The 23,494-nt window shown below is 49.1% G+C and overlaps 1 protein-coding gene across 6 annotated transcripts in view; it reads left to right on the top strand.

Moving 5' to 3' along the window:
• Nucleotides 1-23,494, top strand: part of CSDE1 (cold shock domain containing E1) — a 1,384,522-nt gene that overhangs the window by 825,131 nt on the left and 535,897 nt on the right. For all 6 annotated transcript variants that reach the window (XM_069633412.1, XM_069633411.1, XM_069633408.1 and 3 more), the window contains one exon: nucleotides 19,525-19,700. In XM_069633412.1, the coding sequence (XP_069489513.1) occupies nucleotides 19,525-19,700 (176 nt within the window). The remainder of the gene's footprint in view (nucleotides 1-19,524; nucleotides 19,701-23,494) is intronic.

The raw sequence follows: 23,494 nt of genomic DNA, 5'->3' as shown, positions 1-23,494 counted from the left end.
ACCCCACCCCACCCATATCAAAAAGTCAGCCAAAATATTTAGCAAATCCTTCAAGAGGCTGTTAATATAGAGGCAAAAAACGTGTTGGGGCCAGGAACAGCCCTGTCTCACCCTGCACCCGACCTTAAAGCAAGCTGTGAAATGCCCCCCCGGACCACGGCGCACACATGCCTCATTGTCGCTGTGAATTTCCATCAAAACCCTCTGTTTCCCTGGACAGCCCATGGACTTTGATATGATTTCATTTGACCTGTCTACTTTGTCAAACGCAGTGCCCAGGTCTATAAACGCGAAATACATCACCGCTCTCCTACAAAAGACTGAGTTGGCCACAAAGAGATATAAATTGAGACTGCTCCATGGTTCCTACTCCTGGGCGGAAACCAAACTGGATGTCGGAAAAAACGACTGCTCCGTCAACCAGGATTCGATATGCCCTAGTAGTACTCTCCCAAAGATCTTAAGACGTGTCCAATAGTGGCATTGGCCTATAGGCACTTGGGCTTGATGATCCACCCCCCCTTCTTGAATATAGGAAATATAATATCCCTTTTCCAAGGTGGAGGATATCTACCTGATTCCATGCAAGCATTGAACACCACAGTCGGGAGAGGAGCCCACAAGTCCAGGGGGTCCTGAAAGAGGTCTGATGGTATCACATCAGGGCCCAGCTCACGATTATGGGTTTGCGGACTTATACTCATCCAGCCCAAACTTTAGCCAGGAAGAAATTGGGTCTACACATCCCCTCATATTCTCTCCCCTAAACAGATTCCCAAAGTGCTCCAACCAGGCTGTTTACACCACATGAGTACCACTATCCTCATGAATCAAACAACCCTCAGGTCCCCCCTTCACAAACTCCCAGAAGGCCTTCTGGTCATTCATTTTTGCTGAGTTCAGGAAGCCCTCCCAAGATGCCCCTTCTATTGCCAATTTCCTTCTCTTTAACTCTGCTTGATAATGTGCCCTGGTTTGAGCGATCTCTCTTCTACTAGAGGCCGAGGCATTTAATATCTGCAATAGTTCTCTTTTTGCGCTTCTACAGGCCTCATCAAACCAACCCTTGCTTGACACTAGGCCCTTACCTTTATTTACTAACGTGAATTTTTCTGAAAAGGCTCCAGCCAATTCAACAAACTGATCCACTATTTGCCCCGGCGATAAACTGCCCTCCAGTATGCCATGTAATAGAGCTGCATTCATTGAGATGGTTTCTAAAGACAGGTGGTTCTCCTTTATTGTCCCCCATTTAGGTCTTCTTGAACCGGGAACCATCACCTTGATTGGACAGGGTACAGAATGCATATGGGCCCCCAACATCCTCTTTAAACAAAGACGAATGGGATGGTGGTCACTATTCACATCGAGGATCACTTGAAAACTTAAGGCCCAAAAATTCAGAGTCAATTATCGAGCCCAAATAAGTCACAAGGCCGGGAATATATGGGGCCAAGCAACCATTAACAGTCCATAACCCCCATTCAGTCAACCAAAAACACAATTGGAGTCCCTTATTACAGGCCCTTCCATCCCTCAAAATTGGGGTAGGAATATTCAGACAAATCCTCCAAGGGGTCTAGTAGGTCTTTGGCCATACTCTGTCCCATTGTAAGATTAAAATCGTCGCCTCATATATACAATTCATTACTACTCCTTCCTGAAGACGACAAATCCTAAAAATCTCTTAACACCGCCTAGTGTGTCCAGCTACTTTATGAGGGCTATTATAGAAGCTAATAATACAAATCGATTAGCCCCTTGAGGAAGAGGTGGACCACCTGCAGGGAATCCATAGACATTTGAACCACCTTAAGTCTGCAATCGAGTGAGGTCTTCATCAAATTAGACAGGCCCCCATAGCATCTTCCCCTCGATTTCTTTTTTTGATTTTTTTTCCCTTAGCTGGGATCCCAAATGAAACAAAACCGTCTAGTTTCGGGGTCTCCAGTGCCCAAGTTTCCTGAAGGAGAAACGCTTCATTTGCTTGAAGCAACTCAGCAATGTCTCTCCTATCTATCTTCCCCTTAGACCCTGCTATATTCCAAGAAAGCACACAGAACTCTAAGGGTGTACTAGTCGGTTGGTTACTAGCTGAGAAAGGAGCGGTGGATGGGGCTTGCACCCCCTCCCCTACCTCCGGAGCAACCCTGCTCAGAGGGGCACCTGACTGTCAATCAAGGTCTTCACACGAGGTGAGAACCTCAAATCAATTAGCCAACTCTGGAACCCCAATAGGAGCACTTTCTCTAGTGTGTTTGGACCCTCTCTTTGTGGTGATCGAACTCCAATCTCCCTCCTTGGTAAGTGTAAATGATGGATACCAAGATGTTTGCCCCCTCCCCTCACAAGGTCCACCAGCTCCAGCAGCCCTTCTACCCTGCATGACTCCCGTGGCTACCTGGTCAACCGCCCTCTCATAAAAATAATCCAGAGAAGTCTACTAAAGAGCCTACTACCATTTGGTTTAAGGCCACGTGCAAGATTAGAGCTAAGAAGATAGCCAGCCAACGTTGCGTCCGAGAAGGTCACCACTACAGTCACCATCCACATTCTTATGCTTAGTGCCAACCTGACCGACTCTTCTAGCCATAAAAATAATGGTGGGTTATACTTTAGGCTGCATCAGATTTGTATCAATCCAATGTGTCGCTTTAATAAGGGAAATGGTTGACTCAAAGCTGCCCTTCGTAAGGCTAGGCAGACATGTGATAACCCCCACAACAGGTACTGCTTCTGGGGGCAAATTTAGAATAGTTTGCTCCCCCGCCCCCTGTGGGGGAACATTCCCCCGTACTACTGGCCCCACCATATGCTTGGACTCGCTTCCCCACCCTGGGTTGCAGTTAGCCCTGTTCCCTAACACCTTTGGGACTGGTCCTTCCTCTGCAACAACCGGCAGCACCCAGCTACGCCCTCCCTTAGCCAAATCAGAGTTTGCAAAATGTCCACCCTTCAGTGGTGCACATGGAGCACTAGGCGCGGCATCCCCAACCTCTACCACCTGAGCTTTAGCCAGATCTGACCCCTTCGACAATAGTTTTCATTTTCTCCCCCTCAACTCTGAAAAAACTGAAGTCTTATTCTTCCCCTCTAACACGCTTCCCCCTCAATCTCCCCCTTCTTTATTCTTTCCCCCTACCAATCTCCCCATCTATTCCTCTGCTCGCACCCTAGGCCTCGACTCCTCCCTCTCCCTTACACACCACATGTCTTACCTCCCGCGCCTGTCGCTACGACTTTTTCAATGTGCGCAAAATCCGTTCCTCCCTCACCTTCCATGCTACTAAACTCTTTCTCTTACCTCATCTTCTCCCGTCTTTTCTATTGTTCCTCTCCTTTTTGTTCACCCTGCCTCTCATCATGCCCCCCCTCAAATCCCTCTACCGCTCTGCTATTCACACCCTTTGTCTTCTTGCCCCCACATGATTCCATCTCCTCTTCGCTTTCTTATCTTGGCTGGCTCCCCTTTCACTCACAACTTAAATTTAACTTCCTCTGCCTCGTTTTTCAATCTCTTCATGATCTTGCTCCCCCTGCCTCTCCTCTCATTTCTTTCTACACTCTTCGCTCCCTTCAGTCTGCTGATCTTCCTACTCACTGTTCCTCCATCTCCTTGTGCCTCTTCTTGCTTCCGATCCTTTCAGCTCCTTGCCCCTCTGCACTGGAAATCTCTTCCTCTCTATCAGCTCCATTTTCTCTTACTCCTCCTTCCGCGCCTCCTTAATCTTTTCTTCACCCCCGTCCTGACATCCCTCTTTAATTTCCCATATCTCCCTCCATCACTCTTTCTGTCTTTCCTACAACTCCCTCCCCATTCCTCCTTCCCCTCCCCTTGAAATCTCATCTTCCTCCCCTGCCCGGATTTCCCTTACTTCATCCCTCTTTTCTTCCTCTGTTCCATTTCTTATATTGTCCTTGGTAAATTGTTCTACATACTGTTTTTGATGGTTTGTTTCATGTCTTGTAATTTTATTCTATTTTATCCCATGTTTTGTTGGTGTAATATAAAGCACTTTGGCGTACTGCCCTATATAAACTTAATAAAAGCAATAAATACAATAGAGCTCTTATGGAATCATCCATTATTGCTAAAGTACTCAAGACCCCAGCCTTTAGTGCCTGTAAGAATTACAAAATCAGCTGGAGAGGCTTCAGTTTTGCGTCTAGCAGGGATTCCAGCCAGATCTTATCCTCAGCTCGTTACACTGCTTGACTGTATGTCATCCAACGTATTCACTACCAAATCTGCTACTAGGGTGACCCCCTTCCCCCCACCCCCGACCTCCCCTCGGGCGGGTTCTCAGAGGCTATTGGGACTGTCAAAAAGCCTTTCCCCATTAACCTTCCCTGTTATTTCTACTACTCCCGCCACTAGTTTGGCTAAGGTGCTGCTCTAACATGGGAGCTACCTCTCTAGAGGCTTGCTCAGCAGCATTAAGGCAACTCATTTTCTTATTGGCCATCACATCCATGTAGGAATCTAGGGACCTCTGAGAGGAATTAAATATACATATGGGGGGTGGGGAGGGGGGACAGTTTACATTTTTACCAATTTTGGGTTTCTTGGCTCCCTTAGCTGCTGCCTCCATAAACCCTCTTCTCCCTCATCCCCAGCTTTCCTTTTCCCCATAGTTGGCAATTTGTAAAGACACTTCAAACCGGATTGCAGGGGACAGATACAAACAAATACAACAAATTAGGCTTAGGTTTCAAAAATGCTAAGTGCACAGGATTTGTGAAGCTAAAAAGCAAAAAAAAAGAAATCTATAAAAACAAAGGGAGAGGGGAAACCCTTAGTCCCCTCCAACCCTATTAACAAAGGCGGTGGGAGGGAGAGGGGGGGGACTCGCAACCTCACCTTAACTAAACAACTAACTTAAACCAGAAAAAATGCCAAAATGCAGACTTTTACATATGCAGAAATATGGAAGTAAAAATGTTCAAAATGTTTGAAAATAGTCCACTGTTAATCTATGAGTTAGTGTGTTTAATGATCACTGGGCCCACTGCAAACCAACTAGTCTACCGTTGCAATGCAGTTGTAGGCTAACTGCTTTAACTCCACACCGACTTTCAAACTGACATTCACTGAGTTTTCACAAGGTTGCCAATGTTCCAAAGCTTTCCAGCTACATTTGTATTGCACACTGCTAAGTACTAATAGGCAGCACTGCAGACCTCCCCTATGCAGGGTGCATGGTTCCAGAGGCACCCATAAGCTCAGAGGAGAAAACAAAGAGCCCAAATATAGCCACTTATAAAACACACAATGTAAACGCCACAGTCAGCATGCGGAAAGGCAGCCTTAAAGCTGCCCAATCTGGCAAGCATAAAACGCAGAAGCAGGGAGGTGGGGAACGCCCGACAGCTCAAGGAGCTGCCCAAGTCAGACTCTTCCCCCTCTCACCCCCCTTGCCTCCACCTGCTCTCCACTGCGCTCCTTCTGAAATCCAATCTTTCTTCAAAAAAAACAAAAAGAAAAAAAACCCCTGTCGACCTTTCCTCCCTCAAAACACCTATCTCCCGATCAGAATCTAACAAGCCATATCGGACCTCTAATGAGGCCCCTGGCCCTGACTGGTTTTCTGTAGATTTTTATGAAACTTTTATCGATTCCGTTGCGCCAAAACTTTTACAATTATAATCTTATTTTGTTGCCATTGATCAAAGCACTGACTCCTTTGGTGAGGTGCTCCTCATACTTTTCCCTACACCAGATAAAGATCCCTCTCTAAAAACTTCAGACCCATCTCCTATGATTTTGATTCTAGGATATTTGCCAACATACTAGCTAAGCTCTTAGAGCAATGTCTTACAAAAGTATACACTCTGACCAATCTAGTTTTATCAAAGATTTCCATGCTTCATCTAATAGACTTTTATTTAATACGCTTTCTCATTATCAAAATTCTGATTACCCTCTAGCCCACTTGGCCCTCGACACATTGAAAGCCTTTGATTGTGTCTCCTGGTCTTATGTTCCACTCAATTTTTTATGGCTTCTCTCCTTACTTTATAAATCTGATCAATGTCCTTTACTCGTCTCCTATCACCAGAATTCTTAACAACTCTCTCTCTCGTCTCTTCAAATTAAGAGGGACCCGTCAAGGTTGTCCCCTCTATCCCTTATTTAACCTTGCACTAGAACCCCTCCTACATAGCATTAGAACAAATGCCAACATCAAAGGTATCCTTGTTAACATAGAAATAAAACTATTCGCTTCTGCAGGTGACCTCCTACTTTCTTTCTAACCCTGCTGCCTCTATCCAGCATTTAATAACTACTATAAATAACGTTCTGCTTGTGAATCTGCTAGATTCACATGCTGTGCATATGGTCTGACATCTAGTGGTAATCGCAGAGTATTGCATGTTGTCTTTCGAAGGATCAAACGGGGGCGTCGACATGGGAGTGCATGTAACACTATCTCTAACGTGACGTGTAGTGTATCCAAAATCCCTCATGCGTCGAGGTCCCTCAGATTGTTTTTTTCCACCCAGCTAGCCGGTCGCCTTATGCGGAGCTCTTACAAATTGTAAATTAAAATCTTTGTCCACTTAATCGACTACTTATCTGCCACTGCGGAAGACAACTCCAGACTTAAACTGCTGGTGCTCAGGTCGACACAGTCGACCACGTGCCCGGGCCTTCTGGCCGGCCTATACAGTAGGGAGAGTGGGATCCGGGGGTTTTCCATTTCTTTTCAAGAATGTATTTCCTTCTCACCTTTTTGCCCCACTGGTTTTGCTGTTGCTATAAACCTGAGCTTTGGACAGGCCACCTTTTTAAATGTTGCCCTTCTAGTAAAGGCTAGTACTCTTGGAAGGACATGCACCTCTGGTGTAATAATTGTCTACTTCGCAATCACTACGAGACGTCCTGTCGGTCTTGTCACCTCTTGCGTCCTAAATCTATTAAAGAGCGTTGAGTTAAACGGTTAGCGACCTCTGCCATGATGCAGGCTGAGGGTAGCTCCCCCACCGTCCCCAGGTGCCAAGAGTGATGGATTTGAACGCCGGCGCTGGCTCCCGATACGGATGCCATCGACCTATCATCGGAGCGACCATGCTCTGAGCTGTCCGGCCCCGTCAGGCAGGACCGGCTCTGCTATGCTGAGTGTACATCCCGGTGACAGGGACGCACCCACTACTTAAAAAGGTAAACTCTCAACCCCTTTGTACCGCCTCAACGGATTCGCTGGGACGGTCCAAGACGCCAGCAGGTACGCAGATTTCTTAGACAAAACCTGCCGATCCACGGGGTCAGCAGCCCTCCCTGCAACTGCGTAAGCGGCATGCCTCGAGGCACTACACTGACAAGTGCGTCGGCACCAAAATTCATAAGGACGTCAAGACAGCTCAAGAGCGCGCTGACGCTAAAGGTTCCGGTAAAGTCATACTACGGCGAAGCGGCTAGAACAGCCGAAACCCCTCGGGCGCCGAACATCGAGAGTCTTGCAAAGATTGTTTTGACTGCCAATAAACCCAAAGACAGGTCGAAAGACAAGGCCACACGCCGAGAAAGGCAGGAAAACTATTCTGAGTTCCCCCAGCCACTAGCTAAGAGATTCAGATAAATCTCCACGGGCTAAGCAGGTAGATGCCCCAAGAGCAGCCCTTTCACCCTCTAGACCCCTCTGACTCCCTTATGGACCAGGGATAGGTTTGAGGGGTGTATGAATAGGCTTGCAATATTCGTGGATTTTTCAGAAAGGTTTACCATGCCTAAAAGGCCTAATGAGGAGGACCTTTACCCCACTCTATCAACATTTCAGAGGACCTCCTGGCCTCTTCATGAGGAGGTGCTTGACCTGACGGATCAGGAAGAGGTTCCTCACCTACCAGGCCCCAGATTGGGAGGGGGGGGGAATGAGTCACCAGTGGATAACACCCACCAATACCCCAGAAACACTATGCATGGATCCTCCCGCATATCCCCCTCTTAGACCTGCATCTCCCATAGATGACCAAATGGCTTTCTGAAAAAAGTGGCCTAACATTTCCAGATTGCCACGCAAGAAGCAGTGCAAGACTCTGACTTTGTGGAGGATATTCTGAAGGAGAAGCCACCGGGCAGTCCGGCTATACCTTTAATGAACTCCATTAAAAGGCACATCGCCCCTTCTTTACTGACACCATCTCAAACCAGGGCTGTGAACCCACGGGTGGAGAAACCTTTTCACCCCTCCCCTACAGACCCTCTCTACATTTGGGGACGCCATCCCAGATTCCCTCGTCACTACAACTAGAAAGAGAGCGGGGGTACCTTTTGTCCACGGGTGAGACACCACCGGACAAGGACTGCAAAAAACTGTATGCACTGTGAAGCGCGTCACTACTGCGGCAGCCTATTCCACCAGAATTGCCAACAATACCACACTGGTGGCCAGCTATTGCGATGGTCAGTGGAACATGCTGGTCCCCGAACCAGTACGTTAATGTTTGCTCACGGTTGTGGGGAGGCAGGTAAATCATAATATCCTTCAGAACACCCTAGATGCTGCAGAGACACCAGGGAGAACTCTGGCCCAAGGTGCCCTTTTGAAGAGGCGTGCATGGTTAAAGAACTCCGGGGGTGGGGGGGGGGGGTTTCAAGCCAGAAACCCAAGCAAACTGGTGGAAGAAGCTATCCTGTTTGGTAAAGCTGTAGATGAGGCGCTAGAAACTACGAAAAAAGGACTTTGCAATCATTAAACCGATAACTTGAAGGCCCTTTCAGCAGCAAGGTGGGAGTTCTCGCTGCTCCTTTCGCATACAATCCTACCCACGTTCCCCACACTACCAATACGGAACGGGTAACGCATGGTCCTCCGGAGCTGCCTCAAACTAGTATCCGCCTAGAGCACAGCGCCGTGGCAAAGGGGTCGCAGTGCCACCCCTAGAGTAGAGGCTCCCTGCTCTCCAATCAGAAATGACTTGCAGATCCGGGTACCCTCCCATGCCACCCCGGTCGGGGGACGTATAACCTCATTCTAGCACGCATGGGAGGGGATTACCACAGACTAGTGAGTGCTCAAGACCGTCGCCCATGGTTATTGCATAGAGTTCAGCCGGCCACCTCGATTCAGACCACCAAAGTCCAGGCATCGATCACCAGAACACCTGACAATCCTGCTGCAAGAGGTTGAGATCCTGCAGGAAAAGGGTACAATCAAAGGCGTCCACATTCTACAGGTAAACGAGGGTATTTATTCAGTATACTTCCTTGTACCCAAAGAGGATCGCACCATGCGCCCTGTGCTAGACTTGCGCCCAGCGAACAAATTTGTCAAACCACAAGCATTTTGCATTGATAACTCTGCAGGAGGTAATACCTCTACTAACACAGGGGGATTGCATGGCAACATTGGACATGAAAGATGCATACTTTCATATTTCGATGTTGCCAGCACAAAGAATTTTCATGATCAGAACAAAATCTATCAGTTCAAGATCCTTCCCTTCGGCATTGCCTCAGCCTCAAAGGTATTTACAAAGGTGCTGGCAGTAGCAGCTCACCTGCACAGGCAATACATCCCAGTTTATCCTTACCATAACAGGATTCATATGGATCATGCCTGTCAAACAACGAAAGGATGATGGCCCAACTCTTCAGTAGGGATTCCCCATAAATGAGACGTCCAGCCACGACCCCAGTCAAGTCGTTTCTAGGGGCCCTAATTCAGACAGAAGACTCCCCTCCGAGAGTTCAAAACATGCGGTTTCAAATCCCTCAATATGTAGCCAGTCGAGAGGTATTGCGACTGGCCTCTACCATGATATTGGTGACCCCGATGTGGGCCTGACAGCCTTGGTTCTCCCATTTGATGGAGATGTCGAATTTATCTCCAATGAAACTGCCTTGCCGATGCATGTTATTGCAGGACGAGGGGGAAACACTCATCCATGCCTGCAAACTCAACTTGACGGCCTGTCTCCTGAGGTCAGAGTTCGGGCAGCTCCACCTTCCGCAGCGATGCATGAACATACTTGGAGAAGCAAGAAAGCCTAACCGACATTGCTACTCGAATAAGTGGAAACGCTTTGTCATCTGGTGTAATTCCATGAGCTTCAATGCCATAGACTGCTCTCCTACTCATATTGTACTATACATGACTCAACTTCCTGACTCCAGTCTGGTTTTTAATTCCCTTAAGTCCATGTAGCTGCACTTTCAGCCTATACCACATCCCAGCAGAAAGTTTTATGCTGGAAGATCCCGTAATTAAAGCTTTCATGGAAGGGGTTAAAAGACTTCATCCCCCATTTCAAACCCAGCTCCTGCATGGGACCTAAATGTGGTACTAACCAGACTTAGTGAATCCATGCATAAGGCTCGCCTTAAAGCGCACTCCTGCAAGACAGCCTTCCTGGTGGCTGTTGCTTCTATAAGAGTTGAATTACAGGCCCTTTCAGTTCTAGACCGGTTTGTCACTAGCCACAAAGACAAGGTTGTTCTGTGCACTCACCCACTGTTTGCGCCCAAATTAATTTAAAAGTTCCATGTGAACCAATCAATAGAACTGCCCACTTTTTTCCAGATCCCCACTAACATGGCAGAAAGAAGCCTACACACAGCAATCCCTCCTCTAAGGCTGCCAATTTCTATGCAGTCCTAAACGATTCCCCCCCCCCCCCCCGCTCCCTCCAACCTGTTAAATCACAGCATACTCTTACGTCCCGTCCCCTTTCCTCCATACTGTATGGGCGTCCCTTCCAAGGGACAGGAGACAACCTTTTTCACCAGAAAAAAACCTTCTTCTCCTTTTAAATTTAGAGAGGCGTGTCCCAGGCAGCATGCGCTGCCCTGACTCTGCCCTCCAGCGCAACACCTTGGTCCCCTTTTCCACATCGACAGGAACATGGCGAATTCACCAGTGCTCTATATGGCGTTGGCCATATAATTCCACGCACGGATGCTCCTTTGTCTTTTGGCTCATCATTCAGGTACTTGGTCCGCGGGCATCAAGCTCCTCCCCGGCGCATGTGGACTTCTTCAGGGTTCAGCAGGTGTCGATCCTGCAACAGGATCTTCCCAACTTCATGCGCTCTGCCTACGTTGCCTTGGCTCAGACCACAGTTGGCAATCCTGTTCGGCGTGTGACTCGCTGTCCTCGAAGGCACTGAAGAACAGACTAGCTAGGTGGAGGGAGCTCTTACGGAGGTCGCCTCCAGAGGATCTCAAGAACTTCGAAGCATCGACCAGGCCCAAGGTAGGGCCGATATTTTGCAGCACACCCTGCAAGGGAGACTCCTTCCCAGGGACTTTCTTGTGTGGGAGGGACCGGAGAGGTCCTTCTACCAGCACGTGCACTGAGGCTGCTATAGCTACCAGCCTTTGGGACGATTGATCCTCAGATCCTCCCGGGTGCAGTGTTGAGGGGCCGGAAGGTTGTTTTACCGAGTCTACACCGAAGGGCTCCACCCTTTTACTGGCACCATGGCCGAAGGCCGAGGGGGCGCCTAAACGCAGCCCTACCGACCCCTGGGTCGAGGATGTCGCACCTAGCGGGCCGAGGTGCAGTGTATTGTGATCCACACCCAAGAGTCTTGAACGAGGCCGGGCCCAGCAGGCCAAGCACCACGTCACAGGCACATGGCAGGCAGCTTGACAAAATGGCCACCACGCCAGAAAGGGGCACCCGTCCGATGCCATTGCTGAAATTCGGCAAAGAAAAAGTGTCCAGGTGGGACTGGCCTCAACCAGGGACGTGTCCTACAGCCTACCTTATTTGCGCATGGCAGCTTTCCTTTGCATCCATATGGACAGGGTATGCAGCGGCTCCATCAGCCCCCAACTACCCTGTCGGCACCTCCTGCCTCCTCTTTGGCCAGTGAGGAGGTGCTCTTCGAGAGGTTCCTCGGCCTCATGAGGTCTCCTCAGATGGGGGTTATCATCAAAAACGCCATCAGGGAAGTCCTCCCTGCCATGCTAGCGGCACCACAGATGCCTCCATCGGGCCCCCAGTCCCTGGTGCAGCCTTAGGCTCCACAGCCAACTCTGCGACCTCTGCCGCCACCTCAGCCTCTGGCTTGTGTCCCTGTACCCCAGCCTCCGGCGCCATCTACTCCTCCTCCACAGGATCCTCCAGATACGCAGGATACGGACGAGGAGGAGGATCCGGACACGCCATTTTCAGCCAGGGCCTTCCACAAACGTCTTGCTGGCCAGGCGGAGTACCTGGGCCTCCCCCAACCCGAGGTCAAACAGCCAGCAGAGGGGGTTCTGGCTGAATATCTCACGCGATGCCCCTCTGCCAACACAGGGATTCCACTGCAAAAACGATGTAGTCTCCCTGGCCAAGAAGGGTTGGCTCAAGCCCCACTCGGCCCAGCTGGTCAAACGACGCCTGGACGCCAAGTATAGGCAGATGGAGCAGGATACACTCTTGCTCTCGACCCATCCTCAGCCTCCTCCTCTGCGGCGCTGCTGGGCAAGGAGGATATCTTGGAGGCATGCAGCAAGAAAATCTACTCCAACGCATCCTTGCACCTTCATCAGACCAACGCAGATGGCATGCTGGCTGCCGCCAACCAAAGATTATGGCAGGAAATTGTGGAATTCCTCCCGGAACTCCCCACCCAGTGCCAATCACGCTTTAAGGCGGGGCTAGCTGAAGCCAAGCTGGTGGCGCATGACCTCATGGAATCCACAGTGGCTCATATTGATACCTCAAGGCTGTGCCATCTGTATTGCCACAGACCTGAGAAGAACAGCCTGGCTCCAGGCAACGAAAATTCAACCCGGATGTCCAGGAGCGCATTCTAGATCTAAGTTCAGGGGGGGTGGCGGGGGCCTCTTCCACTCCTCTACGGACAAAGAGCTGGACAAAAAGAAAAACGGCTCACAAACGGCAAAGTCTCCATTCTTACAAAGACAATGCCCAAATCGTACACCCAATTTCAGCAGCGCTTGGAAAAGGGTTGTACTTATGGAGGGTTCCACAGATCCAGGCAGTCGGACTGCTTGCTGCCTCAGAACTGGTGAAAATAACAAGGGGGCGGGGGGAATAAGGGCTTTTTCTAGTCCCCCCCCCTCCCTCCTCAGCGTCTTCCTCCGAAGGAAGGAATGACACGCCCCTTTGTGTCCACATGTCTCCGGTGGGGGGCAGGCTTGCTCTCCATGCACATTTCTGGCTCCAGAATTTCGCGGACCCCTGGATCCTCTCTGTAGTATCCACGAGGACCGCCTTCCTATCCCAGCCTCTCCTCTCTCCTGCCCTCCACTCCCACAGGTTGGGACAGCAACTCTTTTGGCGGAGATCCGGTTGCTCGTAGAGAGCCAGGCAGTGAAGGAAGTTCCAGCCTCCCAGCAAGGCTTTGGCTTTTACTCCAGGATTTTCGCCATTCAGAAGAACCAGGCGGGCCTGAGAGTTGTGCTGGACCTTTCCACCCTCAACCTCTCACTGCAAAAATTCAAGATGGTTACGCCAGCTTTTATAGTGGTGACATTGAACAGGGGAGACTGGATATGCTCCGTAGACCTGAAGGACGCGTACCTACACGTCCCGATTTAGCAGCCCCATCGTTCCTTCCTACGGTTCAGGATCATGGGCTACCATTTACAATACAAAGTCCTTCCATTTGGCCTCAACTCAGCCCCCAGGGTCTTTACCAGACTCATGAACGCTGCGACGGCCCTCCTCAGAGCGCAGGGTCTCCACTAGGGGTGTCACGGTATTAGTTTTATGACTGTACGATAACCTTCTTGCCAAATGACGGTATATCAGGGTTATCGCGGTATAGCAGGTGGAGTTAAATAATCTTAACAAATATTTTCTAAAAGGTCATACATTAACAGATTTAGCATCGCAAACAAAACCAGGCACCCAGGGCCAGAATTGGGCTTTTCAACATACTTTCCACTGAAATGCCTTGCTTCCACCAAACACACGTGTGGAGAGGAGGAGGGGGGGGAAGCCCTGCTGCAACTGGCAAAGCAAACTGAATAGCTTTTCTTAAGTGGTCATTTAGGCTTTATGCTCCCCCACTGGCTACTGTTGAAGATGAACAAGTGCATGCCACCGATCAATGGAGGCTGATGGTAGTATATGCTTGTGCACACACACACGCACTCGCACTCTCTTTACGTTACAGCCTTTAGTTTACTTGCGGGCCAAAAGGTGTTCAGTAATCACGGACATGTTACCCTTTGGTATGGCAGCAGCGAATACCCACAGAGATGAGTGAATTTCGCAGTATGACTTATTATATGTAAATTCAATGATAGAACCAGGGAAATCCCCCATTGCCATATGTTTAGAGAACATTATCCATTATAAATATATAAACCCCAAAGCCGCCAACCCAAAGTAAACCCTTTTCCTTCTTGGCACTGTATCTATTCTTCCTGTTGCTAACATATTGATTTTGTGTCAGGCACGTGTGGTTTATGGAATGGCATTAAAAACTGCTCCAACTGAAACTACTTGGCAGACGGCACATCCAACAGTGCAAGACCAAGACTGTGCAGCACTTGCTTACTGCAGCCTTTCCAAATCCGATTGAAAAGCACACTTTACGGTATGAATGGTATAACGGTATAAACAATGTGACGGTTATTATTGTTCAATTAAGTGGTTCACGGTATCTTTAACGGTATACCGTTACATCCCTAGTCTCCACATCTACCCACACCTCGACTGGCTTGTCGGGGGTTTCATGTCCGGAAGTGGTTCGCTGCTTTTCCCATGCCCTTATGAACACACTGCATGATCTGGGCTTCTCGCTCAACCTTAAGTCACAGCTGCAGCCTACGCAGACTGACATTCCTGGGACTCATTTGGGACACATGCTCTGAGAAGGTCTTTCACGTCGGAAGACAAATTCTCGGCCATCAAGAGGGCCAATGCCCACTTAGTCAGCAGAGAGGTGACCTCGGCATGGTGGTACCAACATCTCCTGGGTCTACTGGCAGCAGTCCTATTAGCTGTACTGCACACCAGACTGAGGATGAGAAGGATTCGGCTGCACTTCGCGGCCTCATGGAATCAGGAGCGGGGCTCACAATCCGAGATCAACGACGTTCCTCCATCTCTCCACCCGGACATAACATGGTGGTCCATGGTCTGAAACCTACGGACCGGCAAGCCCTTTTGGCCGCCCTCTCCGCAGGCCACCATCATCAGACTCCTCGCTCGAGGGCTGGGAAGCCACCCTGAATGCTCTCTTGGTCCACGGCACCTGGACACAACAGGAATACCACATCAATTGGTTTGAGCTGAACGCCATCTGGCTAGCGCTTGGAGCATTCCTACCACTTCTCGGGGGCAAGGTTATCCTCATCCAGACAGACAAATAGACCAGCATGTACTACGTCAACAAGCAGGGAGGCGCCAGATCCCCTTCTCTGTGCAGACTGGCAATCGGCATGTGAGAATGGGCCCTGGAAAATGATTTACCTCTCGGCAGTCCACCTCCCGGGGGAATCCAACCTGGAAGGGGACAGGCTCAGCAGGCTGGGAACGGACAATTGCGAGTGGCAGCTAAACGGCCTCGTGATTCAGGAGATCTTCGACAGGTGGGGTCACCCCCACATGGATCTCTTTGCCACCTGGCACAACAAGAAGTATCCCCAGTTTGCATCCTGGCAATGTCAGGGCCCCGGCTCTCTGGGCGACGCATTTCACCTCCAGTGGACGAAAGCCTACGCCTTTCCGCCCACTCCTCTTGATCTTGCAAATTACCCTATGGATCAGGAGTCTCGCCGACTGCATCATTCTGAGAGCTCCCTGGTGGCCGGCCAGGCCATGGTTTTCGGAGCTACTCAGCCTATCGGAGGTTCCCCCGATACACCTTCTGACAGGGCCAGCACATCTTCATGCACAGCAGGGGGGCAGGGTCATCCACCCTGCGCCAGGGAAATTAGCCCTCACACCGTGGTACCTGAGCAGGTAACGCTTCAGCACCTTAGCCTCTCACAGGCCAATCTGATGATCATACAAGGCGCCAGGAGCAAAGCTACCAGGACCCAATACAAAAGCAAATGGACCAGATTCTGCCACTGGGCAGACTCCAAGGGAATTGACCCCTTGGCTTGCACTTTGGACAACGTGCTCTCCTTTTAGGCGCACCTCGTTCATTCAGATGTACAAGTGGATACCTGCGCACATACCTTGCAGCCATTGGGGCTTACAAGAACTCTGAGGAAGGAATCTTTTCCTCCTCCAATCATATCAAGAAGCATCTGACGGGACTTGCAAGGCTCTACCCGACTGTCAAGAGGCCACACCCTGTGTGGGACCTTAACATAGTCTTGGGTGCCCTGGCGCACAAACCGTTCGAGCCACTTGGGCCTCTCCCTCGGCTTTCTGCAAGCATTACTGTTTGGATCCCAGCTCTAGATCTGATGCGGCTTTTGGACAGGCGGTTCTCGGGCACCTATCTGCTTAAGGAGGGTCTCCTCTCCACCCTGGGGCTACATTCAGTTGTGATCGCCCATGCAGTATGGAGGAAAGGGGACAGGACGTAAGAGTAATTAGAAGTTACTCACCGTAGTGACTAACGTGCTTAGTCCATAGTCCTCATTCCTCCATTCGTCCCACCAACCTCCCCCCTAATTATACTGGTGTCATTAGGTAATGTTAAATCTTCTGTCGATGCGTCAATGGGGACTGAAGTGTGGCGCTTGAGGGTGGAGTCTGAGCAGCGCATGCTCCCTGGGCCGCACGCCTCCAATTTCTTTTTTTTAAACTTGTCTTTATTAGTTTTCAGATATCAACATTCACCAAACATTGTAACAACTCCCCCCCCGACCCCCCTCCCCTACATCCACCTCTGGGGGCGCACCTGATTTGATTTCAGGGATTACATTATGCACTAAAAATGTCTGTTACTTTAATGTTGTGTGGGCACCATTGTTCCATAAAGTCTAACTGGAGATCCTCTAGGACTCCTCCCCATTCTTTTGCAAACCTGTCCCTCGTTCCTTGGATTGTGTGGGTGACTCTTTCCATCGCCAGCTGCGCCCAGACTTTTTGTAGCCACGTGAAAATCAGTGGGGTGTCTTTCTTTTTCCAATTCTGGGCTATTGTTGTCCATGCCACAAAGTCCCATGAAGCTTCTCCATTGTGCTTTTTTGTATCTTCTAGCTGTTTCAGCTCTTATTCCACACATCCAAACTCCCTCTCCCATTTGTCCCACATCTGGGAATATTTTCCCCATCTCTCCCTTAACTTCTTCCCAAAACGGTTCTACTCCTTTGCAGGCCCACCAGGTGGTTCTCCACGTCCCCACCTCTCCGCATTCCCTCCAGCATAGATTTGACGTTTTTGGGAACATTGTGTGGAGTCTTTCGGGGGTATAGTGCCACTGTGTAACTATTTTAAGAAGTCCACCCACTGTTTCCTTGTCGGTTCCTCCCCTAGAATTCTGCCCCATTTGGTCATGTAAGTCCACTTAATTTCCGCCTCCTTGTGTGTTGATAAAGGAATATAGAGTCGAGACCCATTTCTTTGCCCCTGAGTTGGCTATACCATATTTTTCAAACAGAGTGAGGGTTCTCATTGCTGCCTTCTCAATTTCCGGGGATTTTAGCCAGTGTTTGAGTTGTTTGTGTCTAAATTTATCCCGGTTGGACTGTGATGAGCGTGGGTGGCAGGATTCGTATGTTCTAATTTCATTGTTAATGAACATTTCCCCAATTTTCGTTATTCCTGCTTCCTCCCAACTTTCATATGACCCCTGCTCCATCCCCGGTGGGAACTGCGGATTCCTACAAATGGGTGTGAATGGGCCTAGCGTGGTGGTCATTAAACCTTTTCGTGTTTGGCAGTCCCACGCCTCCATAGTTGTTTTCATTATTTCACTAATCCCTAAATTGGGGTGTCTGTGTTTCTGTTTCCAGAGTAGCTCCACAAGCGGGGTTCTTGCTATTGCTCTGTCTGGTGTTGACCATATCACGCCTCTAATTTTAAAGGGAAGGATTTTTCTGCTGAAAAAGGTTCGGTCTCCCGTCCCTTGGAAGGGATGGCCATACAGTATGGATCAAAGGGGACTATGGACTAAGTATGGATCAAAGGGGACTATGGACTAAGAGTACATTAGTCAGTACGGTGAATAACTTCTAAAATGTTTTCTGTGTTTCTTGCCCACAGTAAGCTCCTGTTCGAACAGGGGTGGTGTGAAAGTTTTTAGCAACTCAGAGCTGCGCCATTTTGTTTGCTAGGCGTCTTCTGTCCGTTTCACCGTTGCAGCGCCACTACCTGCCAGGTTTGGCGCCAATTGTATTATAGCCAAATCGTGCAGGGCCTGGCGGGTGGCTTATGTCTCCCTTGCCCACCGGTGGAGCTTCCCCGGTTCGTGGCTCCAGTTTTGTTGCACCGTTCCGCGGCTCCAATTTAGCTTCAGGGCTCTGCTCCTCGTTTGGTGTCCTGCATCGGGCTCCCGCTTCAGGCCTCTGCATCACCACTCCGGTTCGATTGGGAGTCATATGGGGTCTTTCAAGTCGTGTTGTAAGCCTGCCTGCATCCGCTCGTTTCCTTTGTTTGCTCCAGGCCCCCGAATTGTGCTGCCCAACTTTTCAACACTTGGATATTCCCGCGGTTCCAATTCTGTCGGGTGGGCTGCAAGTGTCCCTGGGGCCAGAGAGTCCCTCTGGAGTGTTCGCTTCTGCTCGTTGGGGCTCTCTGCCGTCACACTTTACCTTGGTCAGTGTGGCGCCTCAACAGCTGGCAGCAATGGTCCTTGCCCAGTGGGGGGAGGGGCAGCTCCTTTCTATGTCAGTTTCATCTACTTTTGGCCAGATATTTTGAGCACCTTTGCTTTCTCTTATGTTTACCCATGCTGATTCTCTATTTTTCTTGTGAAATACTTGCTGGGATTATCTTTTTGTCATCTCTTTTGTTCCCGCTGAGAGAGGAGCCGTGCTTCAGGCAGCCATTGCCATGCGCTCCCCCTAGTGGTCCCTTCATTTAATTTTTAAATGCAAATATGTTTTTGCTTTCTGAACTAGGATTTGGTCTTGCTTGCAATCAATCATTTATGGAACCTTTATTGCTCTCTAACCTTATGGTTGGCTCCATTGTTAATCCAACTTTACGTCAAATTGAATCTCCTACTTTAATTTGTTTCAGTATTGCGTTTCATAACATTAGATGTATATTTCCAATTATAAGTAATTTATCCTATAACAGTTGGTGGAATTCTATCTGTTCTACACATCGTGTTTAAAAAATGTTATGCTTCCTCTTTTGATTGCACAAATTTAACAAATTGTGTTTATTCATTACCTCAACATTCTTGATTAAAAATAATGAATGTTTTAATAATTTCTGTCCCCTTCCTATCCTTCGCCATTGTTTTATGTCTTGTTTCCTTTTTCCTGTCTCCCCCCTGTCTGTCTTAGTACCTACTTGGTAAAATAATTAAATTGAATCTATTTAGTTTAACTTGTTCTATAATTTGTTTTGAATATTTTACTCGTAGTATACTTGTTAAATTGTTCAAAATGTCTTTCTTGTATTACCTGCATCTATTCATCTAATAAATTATTAAACCCAAACAAAAATAAATGTTGAATAGATTTCTTGTTTGTACTTTAAGGTGGAGTTCAGCATTTGTGAAGTGAAAAGATCTGGATTGCAAAGTGCAGTTTCACTCAAAGTAATGGGACGCAATTCCAATGCCAAGAGATATGTGGGTTATGTGGCCACTCTGAAAGATAGCTTTGGCTTCATTGAAACTGCCAACCATGACAAGGAAATATTCTTCCATTACAGGTATGTCATTTTAGTAATGAGCGAATGCTCACTTTTCTATGTGATTTGTATGCAACATCACATTAATCCTTGCATGAATTTGCTATGCATATCAGAACATAGAAAAGCACAGCTTTGTAACGAAATCCAGAACTAGATCAATGCCAACAATGATGAAAATGTCCTTGCCGGAAAAGTTTTTTCAATTCTAGCCATGCCACCTTTGTGTCTTGTGGATCTGTTTCAATCACGTGTGGCTGTGATATCCCAGCTTGTTTACTGAAAATTAAATGGAAGTGATTAACAGTGGTGCTCTTGTAACTTATTACTGTACTTCCTCCTTACTCCTAAAGTCGACATCCTCTGACGTTTTTCTACTATTGGTTCTGTCCCCGAGGGGGGAGGAAAGGAACGCTGCAATGACACCAGTGTTAAGGCTTCAGCTTGGACAAACCTGTGGAGTGTCAGAGCTGGCAATTGGAGACGTGTTGTAAGGAGTGCCACATTTTCTTTATATATTCATGGTCTCAAAGCCCAAATGGCTCTGCGTCTTTAGCATCCTGACAGTGTAGATGCATTTGCTTGTGGGTCTGTGGATGCAGGCACTGTTGGAAGCTTCTTGGAGGTTTAGGCTTCAAGCAAGAGCTGTGATCCACATGTCCCCCACCACATCGGGGGAAGGCAGTGTTCAGTAAGATTTTCATAGTAATGGTATATCTTCTTGACCCGTCAACCCCAGAACTTTTTTGATTTACTGGTGTATTATTTTTCCTTATACCGCTGTGTGGGGGAGCCTTTTTCCACACTCGCAGAATAGTTTACACTTTTCATAGGTGTCATTTTCTAGACTCTACATAGTCTTTTAAAGCAAGGTTATCCTCTTAAACAACTTTTGGGCAAGAAGTGCCTGTTGTTGCTGGGTTCCTCTAGGGGCCCCCCTTTAACTTTCTCCGGCTAACCTTGATTTGATGGAACTAAATTTCCCATGGGTAGTAAGGATCTTTGGATCTCTTTTACATTTTATTTGGTGAAACCAGCATGCGGATTGCTGGGGAGATGCAATGTATCGCCTTTCACACTAAAACTAACAATTCTGATAACAGGGACAAGCTTACCTTTAATGGCTGGTGGTAGTGATACCTTTTTACTAATTCCGTGCACCTTTACCGCAGACTGTGTTCACAGCTGCAGTAAAGGCACCCAAGGGTGCTCATTTTACCAAAATGGCCCTCGTCTTTTGTTGTTTTGCCATTTTAGCATTTCATTTCATTCCTCCTTCCTTCCCCTGACATCCAGGGTGGGAAACGTTTTTGTGATTTTTATCTTTGGCGGGAGTTCCCTGGACTCCCCACCCGGCTCCAGTCTGTCTAGGCAGGAAGCGAGGGAGGAGTCCAAAACTCCACAGGCCATTGTCTTGCTCATTGCCTGAATGGGTACAAATCCCAGTGCGGGGTAGGGCGGGGCTTGTTGTCCTGATTGACTGCCCTTTGTTGTAAAATGCAGGCAGAGAATACAGAAGATGTGCGGTAGTTCCTGTTAAATACTCTTGGTTAGGCAAGATTGTGTGCAGTACCTTTTGGGACACTACAGCAACCATTTATAAGTCTGTACAACACAGGCTGTTAGTGTGGCTGAGCAGCCAGGCTTAGCTCTAAAGGGGTCAATGTGAGCTCTAAGGTTGTAACAGAGTTTCACAGTTACAGCTATTCAAATTAACACTTAAACTGAAGGTTTCTTGATTAAACAATTATTAAATTATTTAAACAATTATTAATTCAAGTCAGTTATGTCTTCTTCAGAAGGGAGCAAAACATGTAACAATTATAATACACTTCAAAACTCACTTTGTTTCTCTAATCCGATGATGCCCATTGGGGATGGCACACACACTTCCTACACCTTCAGGTGACTTAAATAGCTAGGACACTGTGGACATTGATTTATCAGTGGTACATTTGGAGCAATACTGAGTTTGGGTTCAAAGGGTTAGATAGGCGAATAAAACAAAGGTTAACAAATACTTCCAAAACTGGTAAGTAATTTCAAAACGCTCCAATGCAAAGTAAATGAACCCTTTCCTGGAGGAAAGGCAAAAGCACAAAGTGTTGAAAAGAAATGGTTCCAGCTTGTTTGCCCTCATCGGGTCATCTCAGGCTAGTTGGAAGAGCTGGTGTTCTGGCAGGGACTAGTGGCCACAGACGGGTGGGGGGGGAGACCCGAATCTCTCAGCGGCTGACTCCGGTGGTGGGAGTGGAGCGGGGCCTCCTGCAGGGGCTCCCGACCTGGCTCCCTCCTGTCCAACAACACCTTCAGCAGCAGTAACTCCTCCGACTCCAGGACTATCCTGGGGGAGCCGCCATGCCGCGCCGTAACGGCATCACCTGTGGGCTGCCATGTCTGAGCTGGAAGCCGGAGGCAGAAGGGTGGCTCCTGGCTTCCTAATCCTGGCAGGGGCGCTTTGAGCCCCAAGAACTTTCTTGGGTCACACCGCTGGACAAGGTGGGGGGGGGGAAGGATTCTGGCCACTACCCCATACGAAGACTCACCAAAGCGGAATAGGACCCCTCCGGACGGTACTTTTCGATCCTTCTGAGGTGGGGGACTTATCCACAGCCCCACCTCCAGAGCTCAGTCCTGTTCCACAGCCAGGGGAGAGACACGGAGCGGCCCTAGCTCCGGGCGGGAGGGTTCTGTGCCCTGGGAACTCTGCAGGCCCATACTGGTGGACAAGGTAGGGTGCCAACTGCCACAACCCTACGCAATCGCTCCCCAAGAGTGGCCGGTAACGTTGTAATACCCTGGCCCAATCCTTTTCGCCCATCAGCGGTGGGGGACAGATCTACAGCCCCAACCTAGCTCCAGCGGCCTCAACTAGAGTAACTGCGAGAAGGAAGCAGTGGAGCAAGGTAGGCCAGCACTCTGCCATACCTCTAACAGCTCACCCATAGGGACTGCTGCGGTGCATTCCCCCCACCCCCCTCAGCCTGCCCTGGGAACTCCTGCCCACGTGGCTGCATGCCTGGTATCTGCTGGGGGAGCTCCCCTGCCACAAGAACCACTCGGCACCTCCTTTCCAGGCCCTTCTCTCTGCGGGGGAGTGCTGGAAGCACACATGAGATCCTCGGGTGGGGGGGGGTCCTCCCTCCCACCTGCGCCCTACTTCTCCAGCATGGGGTCTGGCATGGATTCACATGCTCATGAATATTCCCCGTCGTCAGGCTGGGAATGTGAATCCATGCCAGACCCATGCTGGAGAACAACAGTTACAGGTAAGTAACTTGTTCCTTCTGGCCCTAAAAGACGGTGGGGGCCTGATCCACCCCTCCAACCCACATGCTCGGCAGTTGCTGGGGGCCAGACAGCGGCTGCACTTTCCCAGAAGCGCCGACCCATCTCCTGAGGTGGGAGACCCCGCTAGCCCCACGCCCTGGTAAAAACCGTGTTGGCCTGGTCTAGCGCTGGCACGGTGGGAGGGGTCCATAAAGGCCTATTGAAGGGGAAACCTGGAGCTCCACTCCATTAGACTAGTTCATGACACTAGAACCCTGGTTCCCTCCCAAGGGGCAAATCCATAACCCGCTAAACGCAATGTCCATAGCCCCCAGACCGACATCACCACCCTGCTCTCGGCCACCATGGCGGAGAAACCAAAGAGCAGAACGCAATGAAAACATATCCCCGAGCCCACTGAACCCAACCCTGAACATTCGGTGCAAGCGGTCACAAAAGGTGATCTTCAAGACGTACTAGCTGCCATCACCAAGGAATACCAGAATGGGTCTGAAGAACTGAAAGGCAAGATCTCAACCTTAGAG

The sequence above is a fragment of the Ambystoma mexicanum genome, chromosome 13, assembly GCF_040938575.1.
Source record: "Ambystoma mexicanum isolate Mex_15411 chromosome 13, UKY_AmexF1_1, whole genome shotgun sequence".
In the NCBI taxonomy this organism is placed as follows: Eukaryota; Metazoa; Chordata; class Amphibia; order Caudata; family Ambystomatidae; genus Ambystoma; species Ambystoma mexicanum.
The sequence above is the reverse complement of the archived record's forward strand: the minus strand, read 5'-3'. Positions and strand labels throughout refer to the sequence as shown.